The 22,881-nt window shown below is 42.2% G+C and overlaps 1 protein-coding gene across 1 annotated transcript in view; it reads left to right on the top strand.

Moving 5' to 3' along the window:
• The window catches only part of KDM7A (lysine demethylase 7A), a 94,196-nt gene that overhangs the window by 22,946 nt on the left and 48,369 nt on the right, over positions 1-22,881 (top strand). Inside the window, exon 2 of the mRNA XM_056517547.1 lies at positions 14,522-14,607. Coding sequence (XP_056373522.1) covers positions 14,522-14,607 — 86 coding nt within the window. The remainder of the gene's footprint in view (positions 1-14,521; positions 14,608-22,881) is intronic.

Below are 22,881 nucleotides of genomic sequence, written 5' to 3'. Positions count from 1 at the left end.
AGGCCTCGTTGCCCGTAGCAACCAGAGCTTAGCTTTACACAGCTCAGCACTGTTCGGTTGCTATGAGTCCCAGTGTACTTAGATTAAAAAAAAATTAATGTAACTTTATTAAACAGTCAAACATTGGGGGAACAGTCAGCCTAATTGATGTAATCTTGTCATTGCCCATAGCAACCAGTCAAAGCACATCAGATTGGTTGCTCTGGCAATGAGTCCTATGGTGATTGACTTGTAATGGGGGTCCAAGCGGTTTTTGAGCAGTGTCTGTCATGACAGGAAAAGTAACACTCACGCCAAAGTTTTTCCTGTTAATGAAGGCTCCAGCCTTAGGCCTCAGTTTACATGACTGAATTTTGGAGCAGAATTGGGCAGAAAAATTCTGCTCGGAAATTACATTTCGACAGAGCCCCATTGTTCTCAATGGGATTCTGCTTCCCCGTGCACACAGCAGATGTTTCTGTCATGGAAATTCTGATTCCGATGTCTGCCAAAAGAATGAACCTATTCATTGATTTGGTTGAAACGCTCGAAAATGCATTGCCGTCTATGGAGACACATTTCCCAGGGGTCCTAGTGCTGGCATGTCCCAGCTGGCGCCCACTGTTTGCGGAATTTCTGCCCGTGTTTTCTGGGTGCACATTCAGCAAATTTTCGTCCGTGTGAACATAGCCTTACCCTGCCAATGTAAATGGAAACAGCCCACTCTCTTATGCAGTGGTCTTCAAACCGTTGACCTCCAGATGTTACAAAACTACAACTGGCAGCAGTTGTGGTTTTGCAACATCTGGAGGTCCACAGTTTGGAGACCTCTGGTCTGTTACGTTCGCCTCTTGACTCTCCACTCACAGAAAAGGATGCGGCATGTCAGCTGCCAGACCCTTTTGTTTTATGGGGAAGAAAAGCCACCACCAGAGCTGTCTGGCAGAGGCTTACCTCCAAATTCACAACACTTGCTTCACAAACCTCGGCCATGAAAGAAAAAAAAACTTATGACAATTTTAATTGGCTAGGGTCTGAGTGTTCAGACTGCGACCAACCACATGAAAGAGCCAGGGAAAGTGCACGCTTGGCGTTTTTGTCTCCTGGCTCTGTCACATGACTAGGGCTACCTATGTCTAAGACAGAGCAGAAGGAAAAGTGCATAAGAGCGCTCTTCTCTTCCTGCTCATTCTAGCGATCGGTCGGGGTCTGAACACTGAGTCCTCGACCGACGAAAATTTTTTCTGATCGACAGCTTCACTTTAAACAAATTTAACCGGAGTTTCCCGACACATACGCTGAATGCCTTCACTGAATGCCTTGCAAGCCTCTCAATCCCCTTCTACACATGCACGGTTATATCGACTGAGTGTGCATGTGTTCTTAAAGGGGTACTCCACTGGAAAACATTGTTGTGATCCACAGGAGGTTCTTTTCTTTTTGAATGTCCTTTCTGCCTGACCACGGTGCTTTCTGCTGACACCTTTTTAGGAACTGTCCAGAGCAGGATAGTTTTTCTATGGAGATTTGCTCATACTCTGGACAGTTTCAAAAATCAGCAGGGGTCAGCAGAGAGCACTGTGGTCAGACAGAAAGAAAATTAAAAAAGAAAAGAACTTCCTGTGCATCATATATCAGCTGATAAGTACTGGAAGGATTAAGATTTTTTAATAGAAGTAATTTAAAATCTGTTTAACTTTCTGGCTCCGGTTGATAAAAAAATAAATATAAAAAAATATTTTTTTTTCCAGTTGAGTACCCTTTTAAGGAGTAAAAGGCATTTGAAATCCAGAATACCCAATCCTTCTCTCTTCCATTTTTATTTCCCAATGCTTCTGCATAGCTTTAGCTACTGTTTTTGTTTTTTGGTCATTTTTTTGTCCTGCGATAACCCTTTAATTGGCTACAACTTGGTGAGGACATTTTGCACTATATGAGGATCCATTTAAAAATAAAAAAATTTGAAAAAAAATCTCCTTTTAAACGATTCAAGACGTATTTCATTTTATGTTTGTGTCTTTTTTTTTTTTTTTTTTTAAATCTTTTATCTCTTGTTTATTTTCACCTTTTTCCCGGACACTAGACAAACAGGGTGTGTATGGCAGTGGCACCTTCTGAGAAGATAAGCATCAAAGCCTGCTGGCCGGATGGGAATGTGCCAGAGATAACACTTTTCTCTTTTGGAGTCTTGGATGGACATTGTTGATTTGACCTCGTTCACACTAGGGCCTATAAGAGAAAACAGATCATTCCAGCATGGAATATTGATCAACCTTATTTATTCATTCATGATAACCACAATGGCGCGTCATAAACACTACTTTTTGTATAGAATAGTGCCACATCTGCCCACAGGCTATGCGTGGTATTGCAACTCAGTCCCACTCAATTCAATAAAACCGTACATAATCCATGGACCAGCTTGGCGTTGTTTTTGTTATCTTTTTTTTAATCCAACTTTTTCAACTTTTGCCAATTTTTTTAGGATGTTTTCCATTGACAATTACATAGCTACAAAAACGAATTTAGTGGCTATATACAGTAGATACAGTCATGGCCGTAAATGTTGGCACCCCTGAAAGTTTTCTAGAAAATGAAGTATTTCTCACAGAAAAGGATTGCAGTAACACATGTTTGGCTATACACATGTTTATTCCCTTTGTATGAATTGGAACTAAACCAAAAAAGGGAGGGAAAAAGGCAAATTGGACAGAATGTCACCAAACTCCAAAAATGGGCTGGACAAAATTGTGGGAAAATAAGATTGTTTCAAGCATGTGATGCTCCATTAAACTCACCTGGGCCAAGTAACAGGTGTGGGTAATATAAAAATCACACCTGAAAGCAGATAAAAAGGAGAGAAGTTCACTTAGTCTTTGTATTGTGTGTCTGTGTGTGCTACACTAAGCATGGACAACAGAAAGAGGAGAAGAGAACTGTCTGAGGACTTGAGAACCAAAATTGTGGAAAAATATCAACAATCTCAAGGTTACAAGTCCATCTCCAGAGATCTAGATTTGCCTTTGTCTACAGTGCGCAACATTATCAAGAAGTTTGATGGCACTGTAGCTAATCTCCCTGGGTGTGGAAGGAAGAGAACAATTGTTGAAAGGTGTCAACGCAGGAAAGTCCGGATGGTGGATAAGCAGCCCCAAACAAGTTCCAAAGATATTCAAGCTGTCCTGCAGGCTCAGGGAGCATCAGTGTCAGCGCAAACTGTCCATCGTCATTTAAATGAAATTAAACACTACGGCAGGTGACCCAGAAGGACCCCACTGCTGACATAGAGACATAAAAAGCAAGACTACATTTTGCCAAAATGAACTTTAGTAAGCCAAAATCCTTCTGGTAAAACATCTTGTGGACAGATGAGACCAAGATAGAACTTTTTGGTAAAGCACATCATTCTACTGTTTACTGAAAAACGGAATGAGGCCTACAAAGAAAAGAACACAGTACCTACAGTGACATATGGTGGAGGTCAATGATGTTTTGGGGTTGTTTTGCTGCCTCTGGCATTAGGTGCCTTCAATGTGTACAAGGCATCATGAAATCTGAGGATTACCAATGGGTTTTGGGTCGCACTGTACAGCCCAGTGTCAGAAAGCTGGGTTTGTGTCCGAGATCTTGGGTCTTCCAGCAGGACAATGACCCCAAACATATGTCATAAAGCCCCCAGAAATGGATGGCAACAAAGCGCTGGAGAGTTCTGAAGTGGCAGCAATGAGTCCAGATCTAAATCCCATTGATCACCTGTGGAGAGATCTTAAAATTACTGTTGGGAAAAGGCGCCTTCCAATAAGAGAGACCTGGAGCAGTTTGTAAAGGAAGAGTCCAACATTCCGGCTGAGAGGTGTAAGAAGCTTATTGATGGTTATAGGAAGCCACTGATTTCAGTTATTTTTTCCAAAGGGTGTGCAACCAAATATTAAGTTAAGGGTGCCAATAATTTTGTCCAGCCCATTTTGGGAGTTTGGTGTGACATTCTGTCCAATTAGCTCTTTTTCCTCCCTTTTTTGGTTTAGTTCTAATATACACAAAGGGAATAAACATGTGTATAGCAAAACATGTGTTACTGCAATCCTTCTCTGTGAGAAATACTTCATTTTCTTGTAAAATTTCAGGGGTGCCAACGTTTATGGCCATGTCTGTAGATATTGTCTTCAATTTAGGCAAGTCTGGACATGATGTTGGGGGGACACACACGCCAGAACTAGTTAGTTTAGTTCAAAATTTGTTTCTGGCTATAACTTCCTTCCTCGTCCCCATTGAAAACTCATGTACGCTCAACCAAGCCGAGCATGCATGTATATAGCTGGGTCGAAAGGGATAGCTGTCGAACACGTGTCCAATGTGTATGGCAGCTTTAGATTTAGTTTCCACCACTCTTGCGATAACCGAGTAGTGCGATGACCAAGCAGGCTTCCAGCTGTTGCAAAACTACAACTCCCAGCATGCCCGGACAGCCTTTGGCTGTCCGGGCATGCTGGGAGTTGTAGTTTTGCAACAGCGGGAGGAACACTGCTTAGGAAACACTAAATTAATGGAAAAAATGGGGTTGCTGGCCCTTTAAAAATCAAAACGTAAAAAAAATATTACATTTTTAATATTGGCTTCTCAGCTCCTTTGTAGGTATGTATGACGTTATCATCGTCTTAATACAATTCTACTGCTCCGGTGTGCAGAAGTTTTCCCCCGAAAACCTCCATGAAATCCTCTACCAGATACGGTCCGTTGCTTGTCTTTCGGTGTCTAGGTTTTCCTCCTCCGCAGTCTCTCTCGGCAATTTTTTTTATTTATTTATATTTTTTATTGATTTTCCTGACTATTTTAACTCCAGTTGTGAAAAGACTTTAACGTCTTTAGATGGAGAAAAAAAAAAAAAAAAAAATTGGAAGCGAATAGCTGTGGAAACGGCGCGCACCTGGCAGGAACCGTGCTCCTCGCTATTCTGGAGCGTCCAGCAGACGTGGAAGAAACGCAGCGGTCTGTGACTTTTCTTGAGAATTCACACGGTCTGCCAGCCGCGGGGAAGGGTAGGTCTTTTAAAGGGGCATTGGATACCTCAAGCTGTTGGGGCAGGTAGTCCTAAAGGTTGGTGCTAGATGATGATGATTCACTGGTCAGGATAAAAACCAAAATGGCTGCTTCCATCCAAAAACAACAGGTTATGTGTGTGGTTTTGCAGGTCATATAGTGGTCTCCAAACTGTGCCTCTCCAGATGTTGCAAAACTACTACTCCCGGCATGTTTGGACTGTCTGGGCATGCTGAGAGTTGTAGTTTTGCAACATCAGGAGGTCCACAGTTTGGAGACCATTGCACAGTGGTCTCCAATCTGTGTCCCTCCAGATGTTGCAAAACTACAACTCCAAGCAGCTTTTGGCTGGGAGTTGTAGTTGTGCAACTTTTTGAGGGCCACAGTTGAAGATCACTTAGCAGCGATCTTCATACTGTGGCCCGCCCACGCCGATCGTCCCCGCCGACGGACAAGCGATCTCTAAACGTGACCCTCACCCGATCATGGGATCACGCCCCAGGACCGCTCTTCACATACATTTGAGCGCAGTGATCTTCTAATTGTTCTGCCCCCCACAGTCCGCACAGCCGGGGGGCCTTCACTGATACAATTTTCTGTCTGCAGTTTTTTTTTCTTATTTTTATCCCTTTTAGTGGGAATTGCCCTCATTACGTTGTGCGGCCTGTTTCCTGTAATTAAGATCAAAGCCGCCGCGCTCTCCTTTACAGCTCTATAGTCAGATCACTGAGGCAGCAGCTTCCCCTTTGGCTGCATCTTCACCATTTTGTTGCTATTTTTACCGGGAAATAAATGTTCTGTGAATTCATTTTATGCCGTATTAAAGTTCAGGGGGTCGATAGAAAAAATAAATCATTTTATGTTTTTTTTATTCGCCGCTTGATATTCCACTTTCTGGCAGGTTATTAGTCCATAATATTGGGTAAAATTGCCATATGTTTTTTAATGTTTTATACATTTTTTCCATATACTGGATATAAAAATGTATGGCCCGTTTTAGTATAGTAATGTATGGCCCGTTTTAGTATAGTAATGTATGGCCCGTTTTAGTATAGTAATGTATGGCCCGTTTTAGTACAGTACAGTAATGTATGGCCTGTTTTAGTACAGTACAGTAATGTATGGCCCGTTTTAGTATAGTAATGTATGGCCCGTTTTAGGATAGTAATGTAGGGCCCGTTTTAGTATAGTAATAGTAATGTATGGCCTGTTTTAGTACAGTACAGTAATGTATGGCCCGTTTTAGTATAGTAATGTATGGCCCGTTTTAGTATAGTAATGTATGGCCCGTTTTAGGATAGTAATGTATGGCCCGTTTTAGGATAGTAATGTATGGCCCGTTTTAGTATAGTAATGTATGGCCCGTTTTAGTATAGTAATGTATGACACGTTTTAGTATAGTAATGTATGGCCCGTTTTAGTATAGTAATGTATGGCCCGTTTTAGGATAGTAATGTATGGCCCGTTTTAGGATAGTAATGTGTGGCCCGTTTTAGTATAGTAATGTGTGGCCCGTTTTAGTATAGTAATGTGTGGCCCGTTTTAGTATAGTAATGTATGGCCCGTTTTAGTATAGTAATGTGTGGCCCGTTTTAGTATAGTAATAGTAATGTAGGGCCCGTTTTAGTATAGTAATGTATGGCCCGTTTTAGTATAGTAATGTATGGCCCGTTTTAGTATAGTAATAGTAATGTAGGGCCCGTTTTAGTATAGTAATGTATGGCCCGTTTTAGGATAGTAATGTATGGCCCGTTTTAGGATAGTAATGTGTGGCCCGTTTTAGTATAGTAATGTGTGGCCCGTTTTAGTATAGTAATGTATGGCCCGTTTTAGTATAGTAATGTGTGGCCCGTTTTAGTATAGTAATGTATGGCCCGTTTTAGTATAGTAATGTATGGCCCGTTTTAGTATAGTAATGTATGGCCCGTTTTAGTATAGTAATGTATGGCCCGTTTTAGTATAGTAATGTATGGCCCGTTTTAGTATAGTAATGTATGGCCCGTTTTAGTATAGTAATGTATGGCACGTTTTAGTATAGTAATGTATGGCCCGTTTTAGTATAGTAATGTATGGCCCGTTTTAGTATAGTAATGTATGGCCCGTTTTAGTATAGTAATGTATGGCCCGTTTTAGTATAGTAATGTATGACACGTTTTAGTATAGTAATGTATGGCCCGTTTTAGGATAGTAATGTATGGCCCGTTTTAGTATAGTAATGTATGACACGTTTTAGTATAGTAATGTAGGGTCCGTTTTAGTATAGTAATGTATGGCCCGTTTTAGTATAGTAATGTATGGCCCGTTTTAGTATAGTAATGTATGGCCCGTTTTAGTATAGTAATGTAGGGCCCGTTTTAGTATAGTAATGTATGGCCCGTTTTAGTATAGTAATGTGTGGCCCGTTTTAGTATGGTAATGTGTGGCCCGTTTTAGTATAGTAATGTATGGCCCGTTTTAGTATAGTAATGTGTGGCCCGTTTTAGTATAGTAATAGTAATGTAGGGCCCGTTTTAGTATAGTAATGTATGGCCCGTTTTAGTATAGTAATGTATGGCCCGTTTTAGTATAGTAATAGTAATGTAGGGCCCGTTTTAGTATAGTAATGTATGGCCCGTTTTAGGATAGTAATGTATGGCCCGTTTTAGGATAGTAATGTGTGGCCCGTTTTAGTATAGTAATGTGTGGCCCGTTTTAGTATAGTAATGTATGGCCCGTTTTAGTATAGTAATGTGTGGCCCGTTTTAGTATAGTAATGTATGGCCCGTTTTAGTATAGTAATGTATGGCCCGTTTTAGTATAGTAATGTATGGCCCGTTTTAGTATAGTAATGTATGGCCCGTTTTAGTATAGTAATGTATGGCCCGTTTTAGTATAGTAATGTATGGCACGTTTTAGTATAGTAATGTATGGCCCGTTTTAGTATAGTAATGTATGGCCCGTTTTAGTATAGTAATGTATGGCCCGTTTTAGTATAGTAATGTATGGCCCGTTTTAGTATAGTAATGTATGACACGTTTTAGTATAGTAATGTATGGCCCGTTTTAGGATAGTAATGTATGGCCCGTTTTAGTATAGTAATGTATGACACGTTTTAGTATAGTAATGTAGGGTCCGTTTTAGTATAGTAATGTATGGCCCGTTTTAGTATAGTAATGTATGGCCCGTTTTAGTATAGTAATGTATGGCCCGTTTTAGTATAGTAATGTAGGGCCCGTTTTAGTATAGTAATGTATGGCCCGTTTTAGTATAGTAATGTATGGCCCGTTTTAGTATGGTAATGTATGGCCCGTTTTAGTATAGTAATGTATGGCCTGTTTTAGTATAGTAATGTATGGCCTGTTTTAGTACAGTACAGTAATGTATGGCCCGTTTTAGTATAGTAATGTATGGCCCGTTTTAGTATAGTAATGTATGGGCCGTTTTAGTACAGTACAGTAATGTATGGCCTGTTTTAGTACAGTACAGTAATGTATGGCCCGTTTTAGTATAGTAATGTATGGCACGTTTTAGTATAGTAATGTATGGCCCGTTTTAGTATAGTAATAGTAATGTAGGGCCCGTTTTAGTATAGTAATGTATGGCCCGTTTTAGTATAGTAATGTATGGGCCGTTTTAGTACAGTACTGTAATGTATGGGCCGTTTTAGTACAGTACAGTAATGTATGGCCCGTTTTAGTATAGTAATGTATGGCACGTTTTAGTATAGTAATGTATGGCCCGTTTTAGTATAGTAATGTATGACACGTTTTAGTATAGTAATGTATGACACGTTTTAGTATAGTAATGTAGGGCCCGTTTTAGTATAGTAATGTATGACACGTTTTAGTATAGTAATGTATGGCCCGTTTTAGGATAGTAATGTATGGCCCGTTTTAGTATAGTAATGTATGGCCCGTTTTAGGATAGTAATGTATGGCCCGTTTTAGTATAGTAATGTATGACACGTTTTAGTATAGTAATGTGTGGCCCGTTTTAGTATAGTAATGTATGGCCCGTTTTAGTATAGTAATGTATGACACGTTTTAGTATAGTAATGTATGGCCCGTTTTAGTATAGTAATGTATGACACGTTTTAGTATAGTAATGTAGGGCCCGTTTTAGTATAGTAATGTAGGGCCCGTTTTAGTATAGTAATGTATGGCCCGTTTTAGTATAGTAATGTATGACACGTTTTAGTATAGTAATGTATGGCCCGTTTTAGGATAGTAATGTATGGCCCGTTTTATCTGAATCATTTCATGAATATAATCAGAAATACAGTTTAAATGACTACAGAGCAGTAGGAGGATGTGGATGTATGACAGGGTATACAGCTGTATATTATACAAAGTTGTCTTCTATCTCTAACCAACGAACATTGGCGACCATACACATTAGATAAGTGCTTGTTCAGGTGACGGCTATTCCTTCTGACATCTCTGCCAAGTGTGCAAATGTTTTTATGGGGGAGGGATAAAGCCGTGCCAGGCGCTCTCTCGTATTACCTCTTTGGCCCTCTCTCATATGCTTTCTTACCTTTTGTATATATGCTTCTGTATTTTTTTGCTTGCTCTTGCTCCTGTATGCGCTCTCTCTTGTGCGTGTATGCTTTCTCTTTTTACTCTGGTACACTTTCTCTGGTGCGCTCTCTCTTGCTCTCTTTTTCTCTCTCTTGCTCTCTTTCTCTCTTGCTCTCGTGTGCTCTCTCTTGCTCTCGTGTGCTCTCTCTTGCTCTTGTCCTTTCTCACTCATGCATGCTCTTGTTTGCTCTTTTGCTCTCTTGCTTTCTCACTCATGCATGCTCTTGTACGCTCTTTTGCTCTCTTGCTTTCTCACTCATGCATGCTCTTGTTTGCTCTTGTTCGCTCTCTTGCTTTCTCACTCATGCATGCTCTTGTTTGCTCTTTTGCTCTCTTGCTTTCTCACTCATGCATGCTCTTGTACGCTCTTTTGCTCTCTTGCTTTCTCACTCATGCATGCTCTTGTTTGCTCTTTTGCTCTCTTGCTTTCTCACTCATGCATGCTCTTGTACGCTCTTTTGCTCTCTTGCTTTCTCACTCATGCATGCTCTTGTTCGCTCTTGCTCTCTTGCTTTCTCACTCATTCATGCTCTTGTTCGCTCTTTTGAACTCTTGCTTTCTCACTCATGCATGCTCTTGTTTGCTCTTTTGCTCTCTTGCTTTCTCACTCATGCATGCTCTTGTTCGCTCTTTTGCTCTCTTGCTTTCTCACTCATGCATGCTCTTGTTTGCTCTTTTGCTCTCTTGCTTTCTCACTCATGCATGCTCTTGTTTGCTCTTTTGCTCTCTTGCTTTCTCACTCATGCATGCTCTTGTACGCTCTTTTGCTCTCTTGCTTTCTCACTCATGCATGCTCTTCACTCTTTTGCACTCTTGCTTTCTCACTCATGCATGCTCTTGTTTGCTCTTTTGCTCTCTTGCTTTCTCACTCATGCATGCTCTTGTTCGCTCTTTTGCTCTCTTGCTTTCTCACTCATGCATGCTCTTGTTCGCTCTTTTGCTCTCTTGCTTTCTCACTCATGCATGCTCTTGTTCGCTCTTTTGCTCTCTTGCTTTCTCACTCATGCATGCTCTTGTTTGCTCTTTTGCTCTCTTGCTTTCTCACTCATGCATGCTCTTGTTTGCTCTTTTGCTTTCTCACTCATGCATGCTCTTGTACGCTCTTTTGCTTTCTCACTCATGCATGCTCTTGTACGCTCTTTTGCACTCTTGCTTTCTCACTCATGCATGCTCTTGTTCGCTCTTTTGCTCTCTTGCTTTCTCACTCATGCATGCTCTTGTTCGCTCTTTTGCTCTCTTGCTTTCTCACTCATGCATGCTCTTGTTTGCTCTTTTGCTCTCTTGCTTTCTCACTCATGCATGCTCTTGTTCGCTCTTTTGCTCTCTTGCTTTCTCACTCATGCATGCTCTTGTTCGCTCTTTTGCTCTCTTGCTTTCTCACTCATGCATGCTCTTGTTCGCTCTTTTGCTCTCTTGCTTTCTCACTCATGCATGCTCTTGTTTGCTCTTTTGCTCTCTTGCTTTCTCACTCATGCATGCTCTTGTTTGCTCTTTTGCTCTTGCTTTCTCACTCATGCATGCTCTTGTTCGCTCTTTTGCTCTCTTGCTTTCTCACTCATGCATGCTCTTGTTTGCTCTTTTGCTCTCTTGCTTTCTCACTCATGCATGCTCTTGTTTGCTCTTTTGCTCTCTTGCTTTCTCACTCATGCATGCTCTTGTTCGCTCTTTTGCTCTCTTGCTTTCTCACTCATGCATGCTCTTGTTCGCTCTTTTGCTTGCTTGCTTTCACTCTTTTCTCAGTCTAAAAATTAGCATTGTAATAGAGCGAGCAGCAGAATGCTTCCTGAGCCTCAGAATCTGTATATCAAGCTTGATATGTAGGGATGTCCCTCATCTGTGTCCTCTTGGCATCTTCTTATCCCCCCCTTATGGGTTGCATGTTGTTCCTGTATCATTTTCTCATCATCCAGGCGATGGCAGCTCCGTCACCAGACAATTTTATGCCGCACTCTGGAAACAGCTGCTGCTTCACGTTATGTCAGAGGTTTAAAATGCGCTGTGTGAAGCGGAGATAGAGCCTGTCACCGGCCCAGCGTGTAGCCGGTACCTGGGATGTTTTTATCGATGAATATGTCTTCCAGCCTTCAATCACTTTGTCCTGGTTGTTATGTCATGGCTGGATTGTTCCAAGAGTGAGCTCCGTCTTTTACCAATCAGTTTACTACTGTAATACGCGTTAACTTGTAGGTACAGAGCACAGATCTGCGGAATAAGCTCACCCTCAAGCCTGGCGAGCTTTATATATATATATATATATATATATATATATATATATATATATTTATTTATATTTATATTATACAGTGGTCCCTCAACATACGATGGTAATTCGTTCCAAACGAGCCATCATTTGTCGAATCCATTGTATGTTGAGGGATTCGTGCAATGTAAAGTATAGGAAGCTGTACTCACCTGTCCCCGCCGCTCGCAATGGTGTCCCCACCGCTCCCGATGGTGACTCCGGGCCTCCGCTGGGTTCTCCTGGTCTTCTCCGGTCCTCCGCTGTCTTCTCCGGTCCTCTGCTGTCTTCCGCAAGGCCTTACTGGGCCTGCGTAGCCATTCCTATTGGATGACGTGCGCAGCAGCGTATTGACGTCATCGGAGAGGGCCGATAAGACACCGGAAGACCAGCGCTGGACCCGGAGGGCACCCCGGAGCATCGTGGAGGGGTAAGTAATACTTACCGCACCACACGGGGAACATTAAGCTGCTATCCGGTAGTAGCTTAAGCATTTTGCGCTGCCGGATAGCACTTAATGCGATGGCCCCGACATAAAAAAGCATCGTATGTCGATGCTGACATCGACATGCGATGGCCTCTGAGAGGCCATCGTATGTCGATTTGATCATATGTCGGGGCCATCGTAGGTCGGGGGGTCACTGTATATATATATATATAGGGGCCGATCTCTTTCCCTCGCTCATTATCCCTTTCGCTCACATTATCTCTCTTTCGCTCTTATGCTCTCTCTCTTTCTCATATGATCCCTTTAGCTCATATTCTCTCTCTCTCTCTCTCTCTCTCTCTCTCTCTCTCTCTCTCTTTCTATCTATCTATCTATATATATCTATACATATACAGTGGGGCAAAAAAAGTATTTAGTCAGCCACCAATTGTGCAAGTTCTCCCACTTAAAAAGATGAGAGAGGCCTGTAATTTTCATCATAGGTATACCTCAACTATGAGAGACATAATGAGAAAAAATATCCATAAAATTACATTGACTGATTTTTAAAGAATTTATTTGCAAATTATGGTCACCTACAGACAAGCAAGATTTCTGGCTCTCACAGACCTGTAACTTTTATTAATGGCTCCTGTTTGAACTTGTTATCAGTATAAGACACCTGTTCACAACCTCAAACAGTCACACTCCAAACTCCACTATGGCCAAGACCAAAGAGCTGTCGAAGGACACCAGAAACAAAATTGTAGACCTGCACCAGGCTGGGAAGATTGAATCTGCAATAGGCAAGCAGCTTGGTGTAAAGAAATCCACTGTGGGAGCAATTATTAGAAAATAAAAGACATACAAGACCACTGATAATCTCCCCTGATCTGGGGCTCCACGAAAGATCTCACCCCGTGGTGTCAAAATGATCACAAGAACTGTGAGCAGAAATCCCAGAACCACCCAGGGGGGACCTAGTGAATGACCTGCAGAGAGCTGGGACCAAAGTAACAAAGGCTACCATCAGTAACACACTATGCTGCCAGGGACTCAAATCATGCAGTGCCAGACGTGTCCCCCTGCTTAAGCCAGTACATGTCTGGGCCCGTCTGAAGTTTGCTAGAGAGCATATGGATGATCCAGAAGAGTATTGGGAGAAGGTCATATGGTCAGATGAAACTTTTTTGTAAAAACTCAACTCGTAGTGTTCGGAAGAGAAAGAATGCTAAGTTGTATCCAAAGAACACCATACCTACTGTGAAGCATGGGGGTGGATACATCATGCTTTGGGGCTGTTTTTCTGCTAAGTGACCAGGACGACTGATTCATGTAAAGGAAAGAATGAATGGGGCCATGTATCGTGAGATTTTGAGTGAAAACCTCCTTCCATCTGCATATTCTCTCTCTCTCACATATTCTCTCTCTCTCTCACATATTCTCTCTCACATATTCTCACTCGCTCTCACATATTCTCTCTCTCTCTCTCTCTCTCTCACATATTCTCTCTCACATATTCTCTCTCTCTCTCTCTCACATATTCTCTCTCTCTCACATATTCTCTCTCTCTCACATATTCTCTCTCTCTCACATATTCTCTCTCTCACATTCTCTCTCGCTCTCACATATTCTCTCTCTCTCTCACATTCTCTCTCGCTCTCACATATTCTCTCTCACATATTCTCTCTCTCACATATTCTCTCTCGCTCTCACATATTCTCTCTCTCTCTCACATATTCTCTCTCACATATTCTCTCTCTCTCTCTCTCTCTCACATATTCTCTCTCACATATTCTCTCTCTCTCATATCTCTCTCTATCTCTCTCTCTCTCACATATTCTCTCTCTCTCATATCTCTCTCTCTCTCTCTCTTTCTCTCTCTCTCTCTCTCTCTCTCTCTCTCTCTCTCTCTCTCTCTCTCTCTCTCCCTCTCCCTCCCTCCCTCTCTCCCTCTCTCCCTCTCTCTCTCATATTGGCAGATTGGCCAGCCTTACTTTGGTGGACAGAATTCGGCAGGAGACTTTCTTCTAGATTGGACTCTATGCTTCCATGTTACTGTCACCTATTAGAGGGTGATCTGTGGTGATAACTCGGTACGAGTCCTTCCATTTTGTTTGGACTCCTTATTGCTGGGGTTCACGATCACATTTTCTTCTATGTCTTTTGTTTCATTCCAGTACCAGTCTTTACTATTTAATACTTAGAAATGTTATAAAAATTGGCCAACATTTTTTCCACATTCCGATTTACTGAACTTTCCAATTTCTTTCCCCACAGCTGTGTAAAAGTTGAGGAGCATCAGGCGGCAGATATCGACCTCTACCACTGTCCGAACTGTGAGGTGCTTCACGGGCCCTCCCAGTGTAAGTATACGGAGCTATGGAGGCCAAGGTCCGGCTCAATTGTGCATCATGCAGTAGAGTGATTTAATTAGACTAATTATTATACTATTTTAATTAATTCATTTATGTTTATGTACTTTTAATCAGTCAAGGTCTTATTTCTGAGTGGGAATAATCATTTCCCTTACACCTTTTTTTAACTAGTTCCTATGAGACCTATATGATCTGAGACATTTCCTGGAGAGCGTATGAGCAGGCGACAGCATGCGTGTCCTGTATTCTACTCTCTGAGCCACGTTCCTCTGAGTCAGCCCCCGTTTGCCTGGTCTTGTAGGTGCGAGGCCGCCCTCCTATAAACCCTCACCAGATTTGTTGTCTTTTTTTTCTTTGGGGAGGAACAATAGTCCTTAATTTCAAGTTGTTGCAGCTTGAGGCAGTCTAGATAATCTCCCTTTTGTACTGGGGTTGACTGCAGCTTTATATATATATATATATATATATATATATATATATATATGTGTGTATATGTATATATATAGTTTTCCCTTTTAAAAATATCCAATTTTTTTTTGTCTAGTCCTGTTTTGTCAAGTTACAATTTACAACAATAAAATTGTCTGGGCTGTTGCAGCTCCTTCCTGGTACTGAGTAGGAAATCTGTCTAGATATATACTAAAACATCACTCGAATAATGATCATAATATTGTTATTATTTTTATGTTTTATGATGTAAACAATTTTTTTCTTTTATTTCTAAACTAAAGTTTAGCATACATACAGTCATGGCCGTAAATGTTGGCACCCCTGAAATTTTTCAAGAAAATGAAGTATTTCTCACAGAGAAGGATTGCAGTAACACATGTTTTGCTATACACATGTTTATTCCCTTTGTGTGTATTGGAACTAAACCAAAAAAGGAGGAAAAAAAGCAAATTGGACATAATGTCACCAAACTACAAAAATGGGCTGGACAAAATGATTGGCACCCTTAACTTAATATTTGGTTGCACACCCTTTGGAAAAAATAACTGAAATCAGTGGCTTCCTATAACCATCAATAAGCTTCTTACACCTCTCAGCCGGAATGTTGGACCACTCTTCCTTTACAAACTGCTCCAGGTCTCTTATTGGAAGGCGCCTTTTCCCAACAGCAATTTTAAGATCTCTCCACAGGTGATCAATGGGATTTAGATCTGGACTCATTGCTGCCACTTCAGAACTCTCCAGCGCTTTGTTGCCATCCATTTCTGGGGGCTTTTTGACGTATGTTTGGGGTCATTGTCCTGCTGGAAGACCCAAGATCTCGGACGCAAACCCAGCTTTCTGACACAAACGCCTGTACAATATGACCCAAAATCCGTTGGTGATCCTCAGATTTCATGATGCCTTGTACACATTCAAGGCCCCCAGTGCCAGAGGCAGCAAAACAACCCAAAACATCATTGAGACTCCACCATATTTCACTGTAGGTACTGTGTTCTTTTCTTTGTAGGCCTCATTCCGTTTTCGGCAAATAGTAGAATGATGTGCTTTACCAAAAAGTTCCATCTTGGTCTCATCTGTCCATAAGACGTTTTCTCAGAAGGATTTTGGTTACTCAAGTTCATTTTGGCAAAATGTAGTCTTGCTTTTTTATGTCTCTGTGTCAGCAGTGGGGTCCTCCTGGGTCTCCTCCATAGTGGGGTCCTCCTAGGTCTCCTGCCATAGTGTTTCATTTCATTTAAATGTTGACTGATAGTTCGCGCTGACACTGATGCTCCCTGAGCCTGCAGGACAGCTTGAATATCTTTGGAACTTGTTTGGGGCTGCTTATCCACCATCCGGACTATCCTGCGTTGACACCTTTCATCAATTTTTCTCTTCCGTCCACGCCCAGGGAGATTAGCTACAGTGCCATGGGTTGCAAACTTCTTAATAATGTTGTGCATTGTGGACAAAGGCAAATCTAGATCTCTGGAGATGGACTTGTAACTTGGAGATTGTTGATATTTTTCCACGATTTTGATTCTCAAGTCCTCAGACAGTTCTCTTCTCCTCTTTCTGTTGTCCATGCTTAGTGTGGCACACACACAGACACACAATACAAAGACTAAGTGAACTTCTCTCCTTTTTAGCTGTTTTCAGGTGTGATTTTTATATTGCCCACACCTGTTACTTGCCCCAGGTGAGTTTAAAGAAGCATCACATGCTTGAAACAATCTTATTTTTCCACAATTTTGAAAGGGTGCCAATAATTTTTTCCAGCCCATTTGTGGAGTTTGGTGACATTATGTCCAATTTGCTTTTTTTCCTCCCTTTTTTGGTTTAGTTCCAATACACACAAAGGGAATAAACATGTGTATAGCAAAACATGTTTTACTGCAATCCTTTTCTTGAAAAATTTCAGGGGTGCCAACATTTATGTGTGTGTATATATACCGTATTTATCGGGGTATACCACGCACCAGCCTATAACACGCACCCTCATTTTACCAAGGATCCTTGGTAAAATGAGGTTGCGTGTGTGTGCATGTGTATACCCTGATACACTGTTTCTGACCCGCAGAAGCCCCCAGGAAAGGCAGGGGGAGAGAGGCTGTCGCTGCCCGCTTCTCTCCTCCTGGCTATCGGCGCCGCTTCCCCATTGTTGGCGCTGCTGCCCCATTGCCTCCCCCATCCCCGGTGTTATAATGACCTGTTGCCGGGGTCGGGTCCGCGCTGCTTCTGGCTCCAGTGTGGCATCTCCTGCGTCGTTGCTGCGTCTTCAATGCGACGTCACTCGTCATTGCTCAGCGCAAAGCAACGACGCAGGAGATGCCACACCGGAGCCAGAAGCAGCGTGGACCCGACCCCGGCAACAGGTCATTATAAAACCGGGAATGGGGGAGGCAATGGGGCAGCAGCGCCGGTAGCCAGGGGGAGAGAAGTGGCGGCAGCAGGGCTCTAGACCCCAGGAAAGGCAGGGGGAGAGAAGCGAGCAGCGACGGCCTCTCTCCCCCTGCCTTTCCTGGGGGGATTCTGCGGGGTCAGAAAAACCGGGGATGGCGGAGGCAATGGGGCAGTGGCGCCGGCAGTCTCTGGACCCCAGGATAGGCAGGGGCAGAGAATCTGGCAGCGACAGCAGGTCTCTGGACCTGCAAAAGCAGCTGCAGTTCATTGAATTAAAACTGCAGCGGCTTATCGGCGTATAACACGCAGATAGACTTTAGGCTAAAAAAATTTAGCCTAAAAAATGCGTGTTATACGCCGATAAATACGGTGTGTCTGTATATATATTTATTTATTTTTTACAACAATAAAAATGGCTGGGCTGTTGCAGCTCCCTCCTGGAACAAAATGTTTATAAATATAAGTAAATGTGTGTGTGTATATATATATATATATATATATATATATATATATATATATATATATACTAAAACCTCTCCCAATATTTTATTTGTTTGTTAATTTATTTGTATTTTATTTTTTTCAATATCCCAAATTTTTGTCTTGTCCCCGTTTGTCGCGTTCCAAAAGTTACAATGACATTTTTCTACATTTACAACACCAAAATTGGCTGGGCTGTTACAGCTCCCTCCTGGTATTGAGCAGAAAACCTGTCTAATTATATACTGGAACATTTTCTAACCCTACCGGTATGTAACTCGGCAGATGTGTCATTCAGGGGCATGGGAAAGCTGGCAGGTGTGAAATGTATCTATATTTACATGATTTTTTATTTTTTTTTATATCGGAGACTATTTCTCTTTAAATACTACACATGGTTCTTAAGAACATCCTCCTTTTTTTTTCTTGCAAGTGGTATAATTTATTGCAGTGCGGTAAGTGGCAGCGAGTTATATGGTTTCTTTATTATGATGTGTTGGCTTCTATTTTTTTTTGTGATGAGAATAATTGTTCTGAAGTGACGGCACAGTCTGCATTGTGTTTGCCTTGTGGCAGATAAAGGCAAGTGAGGACAATGCTCTCCGCTCACAGGCATCTCTGGTATTTAAAAGCTCAGCCCGCATGCTCAGTGCAGGCGCTATCCTGGCTATAAGCCGTCTTCCGTGGTAAATGGATTTTATAACTGGTGCGCGCTGATAAAATATCCTCCGGGAAACAATGGGAGAAAAAAAATTAAGAAAAAAAGTTGTCAAAGCAAATCCCACCGTAATACAAGATGTTAATGGCCCCGGTCATCTAATGTGTAGAGCCAGACAGTCTGCTTTCCGTAAATTTTTTTTTTTTTTAAGTAAAATTGATTATTGTGGAAGTTTAAGCGCCGCGCTCTGAAAGCGGGATTCACTGTAATGGAGAGATAACTGGATCATTGATTCGGTGACATGTCGGCTGCGACTCTTCTTTATGACATGCCGTAATGTGCCCGGAATGGAAGCAGCCCCTGCGTCTGTCTGTTTTATCATATTACAGATTAAATCTGTTAGGGGAAAAAAAAAAAGCCATTTCACCGCTACAGGACTGAAAAAAGTGACGTCTCCGTTTTTTTTTTTTTTTTTTAAATCTCTCCTTGTCAGAGCCGGACATATGAAAAATTCCAGGCAATCAAACGATGATTGAAAAGATACTCGTCTTCTCAAGTTGACCGTACACATTAGATATATTTTGTCTGAATCGGACACATTTAGCAGGATTTCTCTGTGTAGGGGTCTTTGACTTTGCTGTGTCAAGGGGTACTCCGGGGGAAAACTTTTATTTATTTATTTTTATTTTTTTTTTAAATAAACTGGTGCCAGAAAATTAAACAGATTTGTAAATTAATTCTATTAAAAAAAAATCTTAATCCTTCTAGTAATTATTAGCTGCTGAATACTACGGAGGAAATTCTTTTCTTTTTGGAACACAGAGCTCTCTGCTGACATCATGACCACAGTGCTCTCTGCTGACATCTCTGTCCATTTTAGGAACTGTCCAGAGCAGCATATGTTTTCTATGGGGATTTTCTCCTACTCTGGACAGTTCTTAAAATGGACAGAGATGTCAGCAGAGAGCACTGTGTTTGTAATGTCAGCAGAGAGCTCTGTGTTCCAAAAAGAAAATAATTTCCTCTGTAGTGTACAGCAGCTAATAAGTACTGGAAGGATTAAAAAATTTTAATAGAAGTAATTTACAAATCTGTTTAATTTTCTGGCACCGGTTGATGTAAAAAAAAAAAAAAGTTTTCCACCAGAGTACCCCTTTAATAGATCTGTTAAAATTGCTGGTTTTGGGTAGCATCTGGAATGGCAGCTTGGCTCCATTTGGGCAAGCTGCGTGAACATGTCCTAAAGGGGTACTCCGCCCATAGGCATCTTATCCCCCATCCAAAGGATAGGGGATAAGATGTCTGATCGCGGGGCCTCCTCAATGAAAGTCTATGGGAGGAGGTGTGCTTGCCGCTACGCCCCCTCCCTTAGACGTGCATTAAAAGGGCGGGGTGTGACATCACAAGGGGTGGGGGCCGTGACATCACGATCCTCCGGCCCCTGCGTCGCCAGTCATCAGGGACTGAGCGAAGCTCGCTTTGTGCACCAGATGACAGGGGGGCTGCAGGAGAGATCGTGGAGGTTCCCATCAGCGGGCCCCCCACGATCAGACATCTTATCCCCTATCCTTTGAATAGGGGATAAGATGTCTACGGGCGGAGTACCCCTTTAAACTGAATGAGGCTGAGCTGCCATACCAGACACAACCTACGCACAGGTGTGGCACTGTTTCTGGAAGAGCTCATATTTTTTCTAATCCTTTTTCAAAGCCTTTCGAGGGAATCTTTTACAGGTGTATAGGAGATACTGTAACCCAGTTAGACAATTTAAAGCGTCTTTTTTTAAGTGCTTCTGTTCGCCTTTAGCACCAATGTCAGGCAGCTCCGTGTAAAGCTGGCTGTAAATGTTAAACAGCTGTTGGCCAAATGTATCTCTCCTGATCCTTCCAATACACGGGCACACTCTGCTCGGTTAAGTTTGCTTGTTTTCTGAATGTAGAGAGGGTAGAAAGCCGCTGCCAGACACCCCCAAACCAAAAGGTTTGGTCATGTTGAAATCCGGCACGCTTGATCGTTGTCTTCCCTGACATCTGCAGTCAGAAGCATCGGGAGGACGGCATGTACATGAGGTGCTCATCCAATCCCGCCATAATGCTTCTCTCCCTACTATGTGTCTGGGCCATCCTAGTCACATGACAATAAACTGGAGGAAAAATGATAATCGCGCATTTCTCCCGGCTCGTTCTCTTGATCTGATGGGGTCTTAACACTCAGACCCCGACTGATCAAAACTTTTTATATATCACTGCAACATTTCAAAAGGGTGTTTTTTCAGGTCCATTTAAAGGGGTGCTCCGCTGCTCAGCGTTTGGAACAAACTGTTCCGAACGCTGGAACCGGTAGCTCGTGACATCATAGTCCTGCCCCTCAATGCAAGTCTATGGGAAGTCTATGCCCCTCAATGCAAGTCTATGGAATCTCCTGTACCTGACCCCAGCGTTTGGGGGTCACGCCCCGCCCCCTCAATGCAAGTCTCTTGGAGGGGGCGTGACAGCCGTCACGCCCCCTCCCAGAGACTTGCATTGAGGGGGCGGGGCTTGACGGCATGAGGGGGTGGGGCTATGACATCACAAGCTCCCGGCTCCAGCGTTTGGAACAGTTTGTTCCAACCACTGAGCAGCGGAGTACCCCTTTAAGATTGAGGCCGTGAACAGAGCTCCCACATAAGTAAGTGTGAACCCAGGCCAAAAAAAAATTGTCACCTGAGCTCCCACAATGCACTGCTTCAGCAGATCTCTGAAAATAGCTTTAGAGTATGTTCACACTACGGAATTCCCCGCGGAATTCCACGGGTGGAATCCGCAAGCCGAATTCCGCGATGTGAACTTAACATTAGTGTGAATGAGACCCGTTCACACTGCGGAATTTCAGCGCCGCTGAAATTGTTCTGCGCAAAGAAAGAACATGTTCATTCTTTGCGCAGAAGTCCGCGAGCACTGCATAGCCGTCAATGGTGATGGCGCAGTGCCGCGCGGTCCTACTGCCGCCGCCGGCTGCCAGTCTGAATCTCCGCTCGCTGTAGTGTGAACATACCCTTAGACATGAAAGGAGAATCAGTACAAGGAAAGGAAAGCAAAGTATCTACAAAGTTACACAACTTCTTAGGTAGGGTTAGGAATTAGTACAGTAAGAAAAAGCTGAAGTTTTTTATCAGGCTCCTAGATTTTGTATTTATTTATTTCGTTGTTTATTTATTTTAATTCTAAAAATAATGTGTCAGTCAGCAGAAGGCATACCTGTTGTGTAGGTGCTTGTCTCTACCTGTTGTGGGGAAGCATTCCTATACATTGCCTGCAGTGTTACAAGGTTGTTCGATAACAGACGGATCTGCACATAGGAAGCTGCTGAAATCAACTTAATTTACTCACTATTCTGCTGGTGAGGTCACTGTGTACATACATTACATTACTTATCCTGTACTGATCCTGAGTTATATCCTGTATTATACTCCAGAGCTGTACTCACTATTCTGCTGGTGGAGTCACTGTGTATATACATTACTTATCCTGTACTGATCCTGAGTTATATCCTGTAATATACTCCAGAGCTGTACTCACTATTCTGCTGGTGGGGTCACTGTGTACATACATTACATTACTTATCCTGTACTGATCCTGAGTTATATCCTGTATTATACTCCAGAGCTGTACTCACTATTCTGCTGGTGGAGTCACTGTGTATATACATTACTTATCCTGTACTGATCCTGAGTTATATCCTGTATTATACTCCAGAGCTGTACTCACTATTCTGCTGGTGGAGTCACTGTGTATATACATTACTTATCCTGTACTGATCCTGAGTTATATCCTGTATTATACTCCAGAGCTGTACTCACTATTCTGCTGGTGGAGTCACTGTGTATATACATTACATTACTTATCCTGTACTGATCCTGAGTTATATCCTGTATTATACTCCAGAGCTGTACTCACTATTTTGCTGGTGGAGTCACTGTGTATACATTACATTACTTATCCTGTACTGATCCTGAGTTATATCCTGTAATATACTCCAGAGCTGTACTCACTATTCTGCTGGTGGGGTCACTGTGTACATACATTACATTACTTATCCTGTACTGATCCTGAGTTATATCCTGTATTATACTCCAGAGCTGTACTCAGTATTCTGCTGGTGGGGTCACTGTGTATATACATTACATTACTTATCCTGTACTGATCCTGAGTTATATCCTGTATTATACTCCAGAGCTGTACTCACTATTCTGCTGGTGAGGTCACTGTGTACATACATTACATTACTTATCCTGTACTGATCCTGAGTTA

Source organism: Hyla sarda, chromosome 4 (assembly GCF_029499605.1).
Source record: "Hyla sarda isolate aHylSar1 chromosome 4, aHylSar1.hap1, whole genome shotgun sequence".
NCBI lineage: Eukaryota > Metazoa > Chordata > Amphibia > Anura > Hylidae > Hyla > Hyla sarda.
The sequence above is the reverse complement of the archived record's forward strand: the minus strand, read 5'-3'. Positions and strand labels throughout refer to the sequence as shown.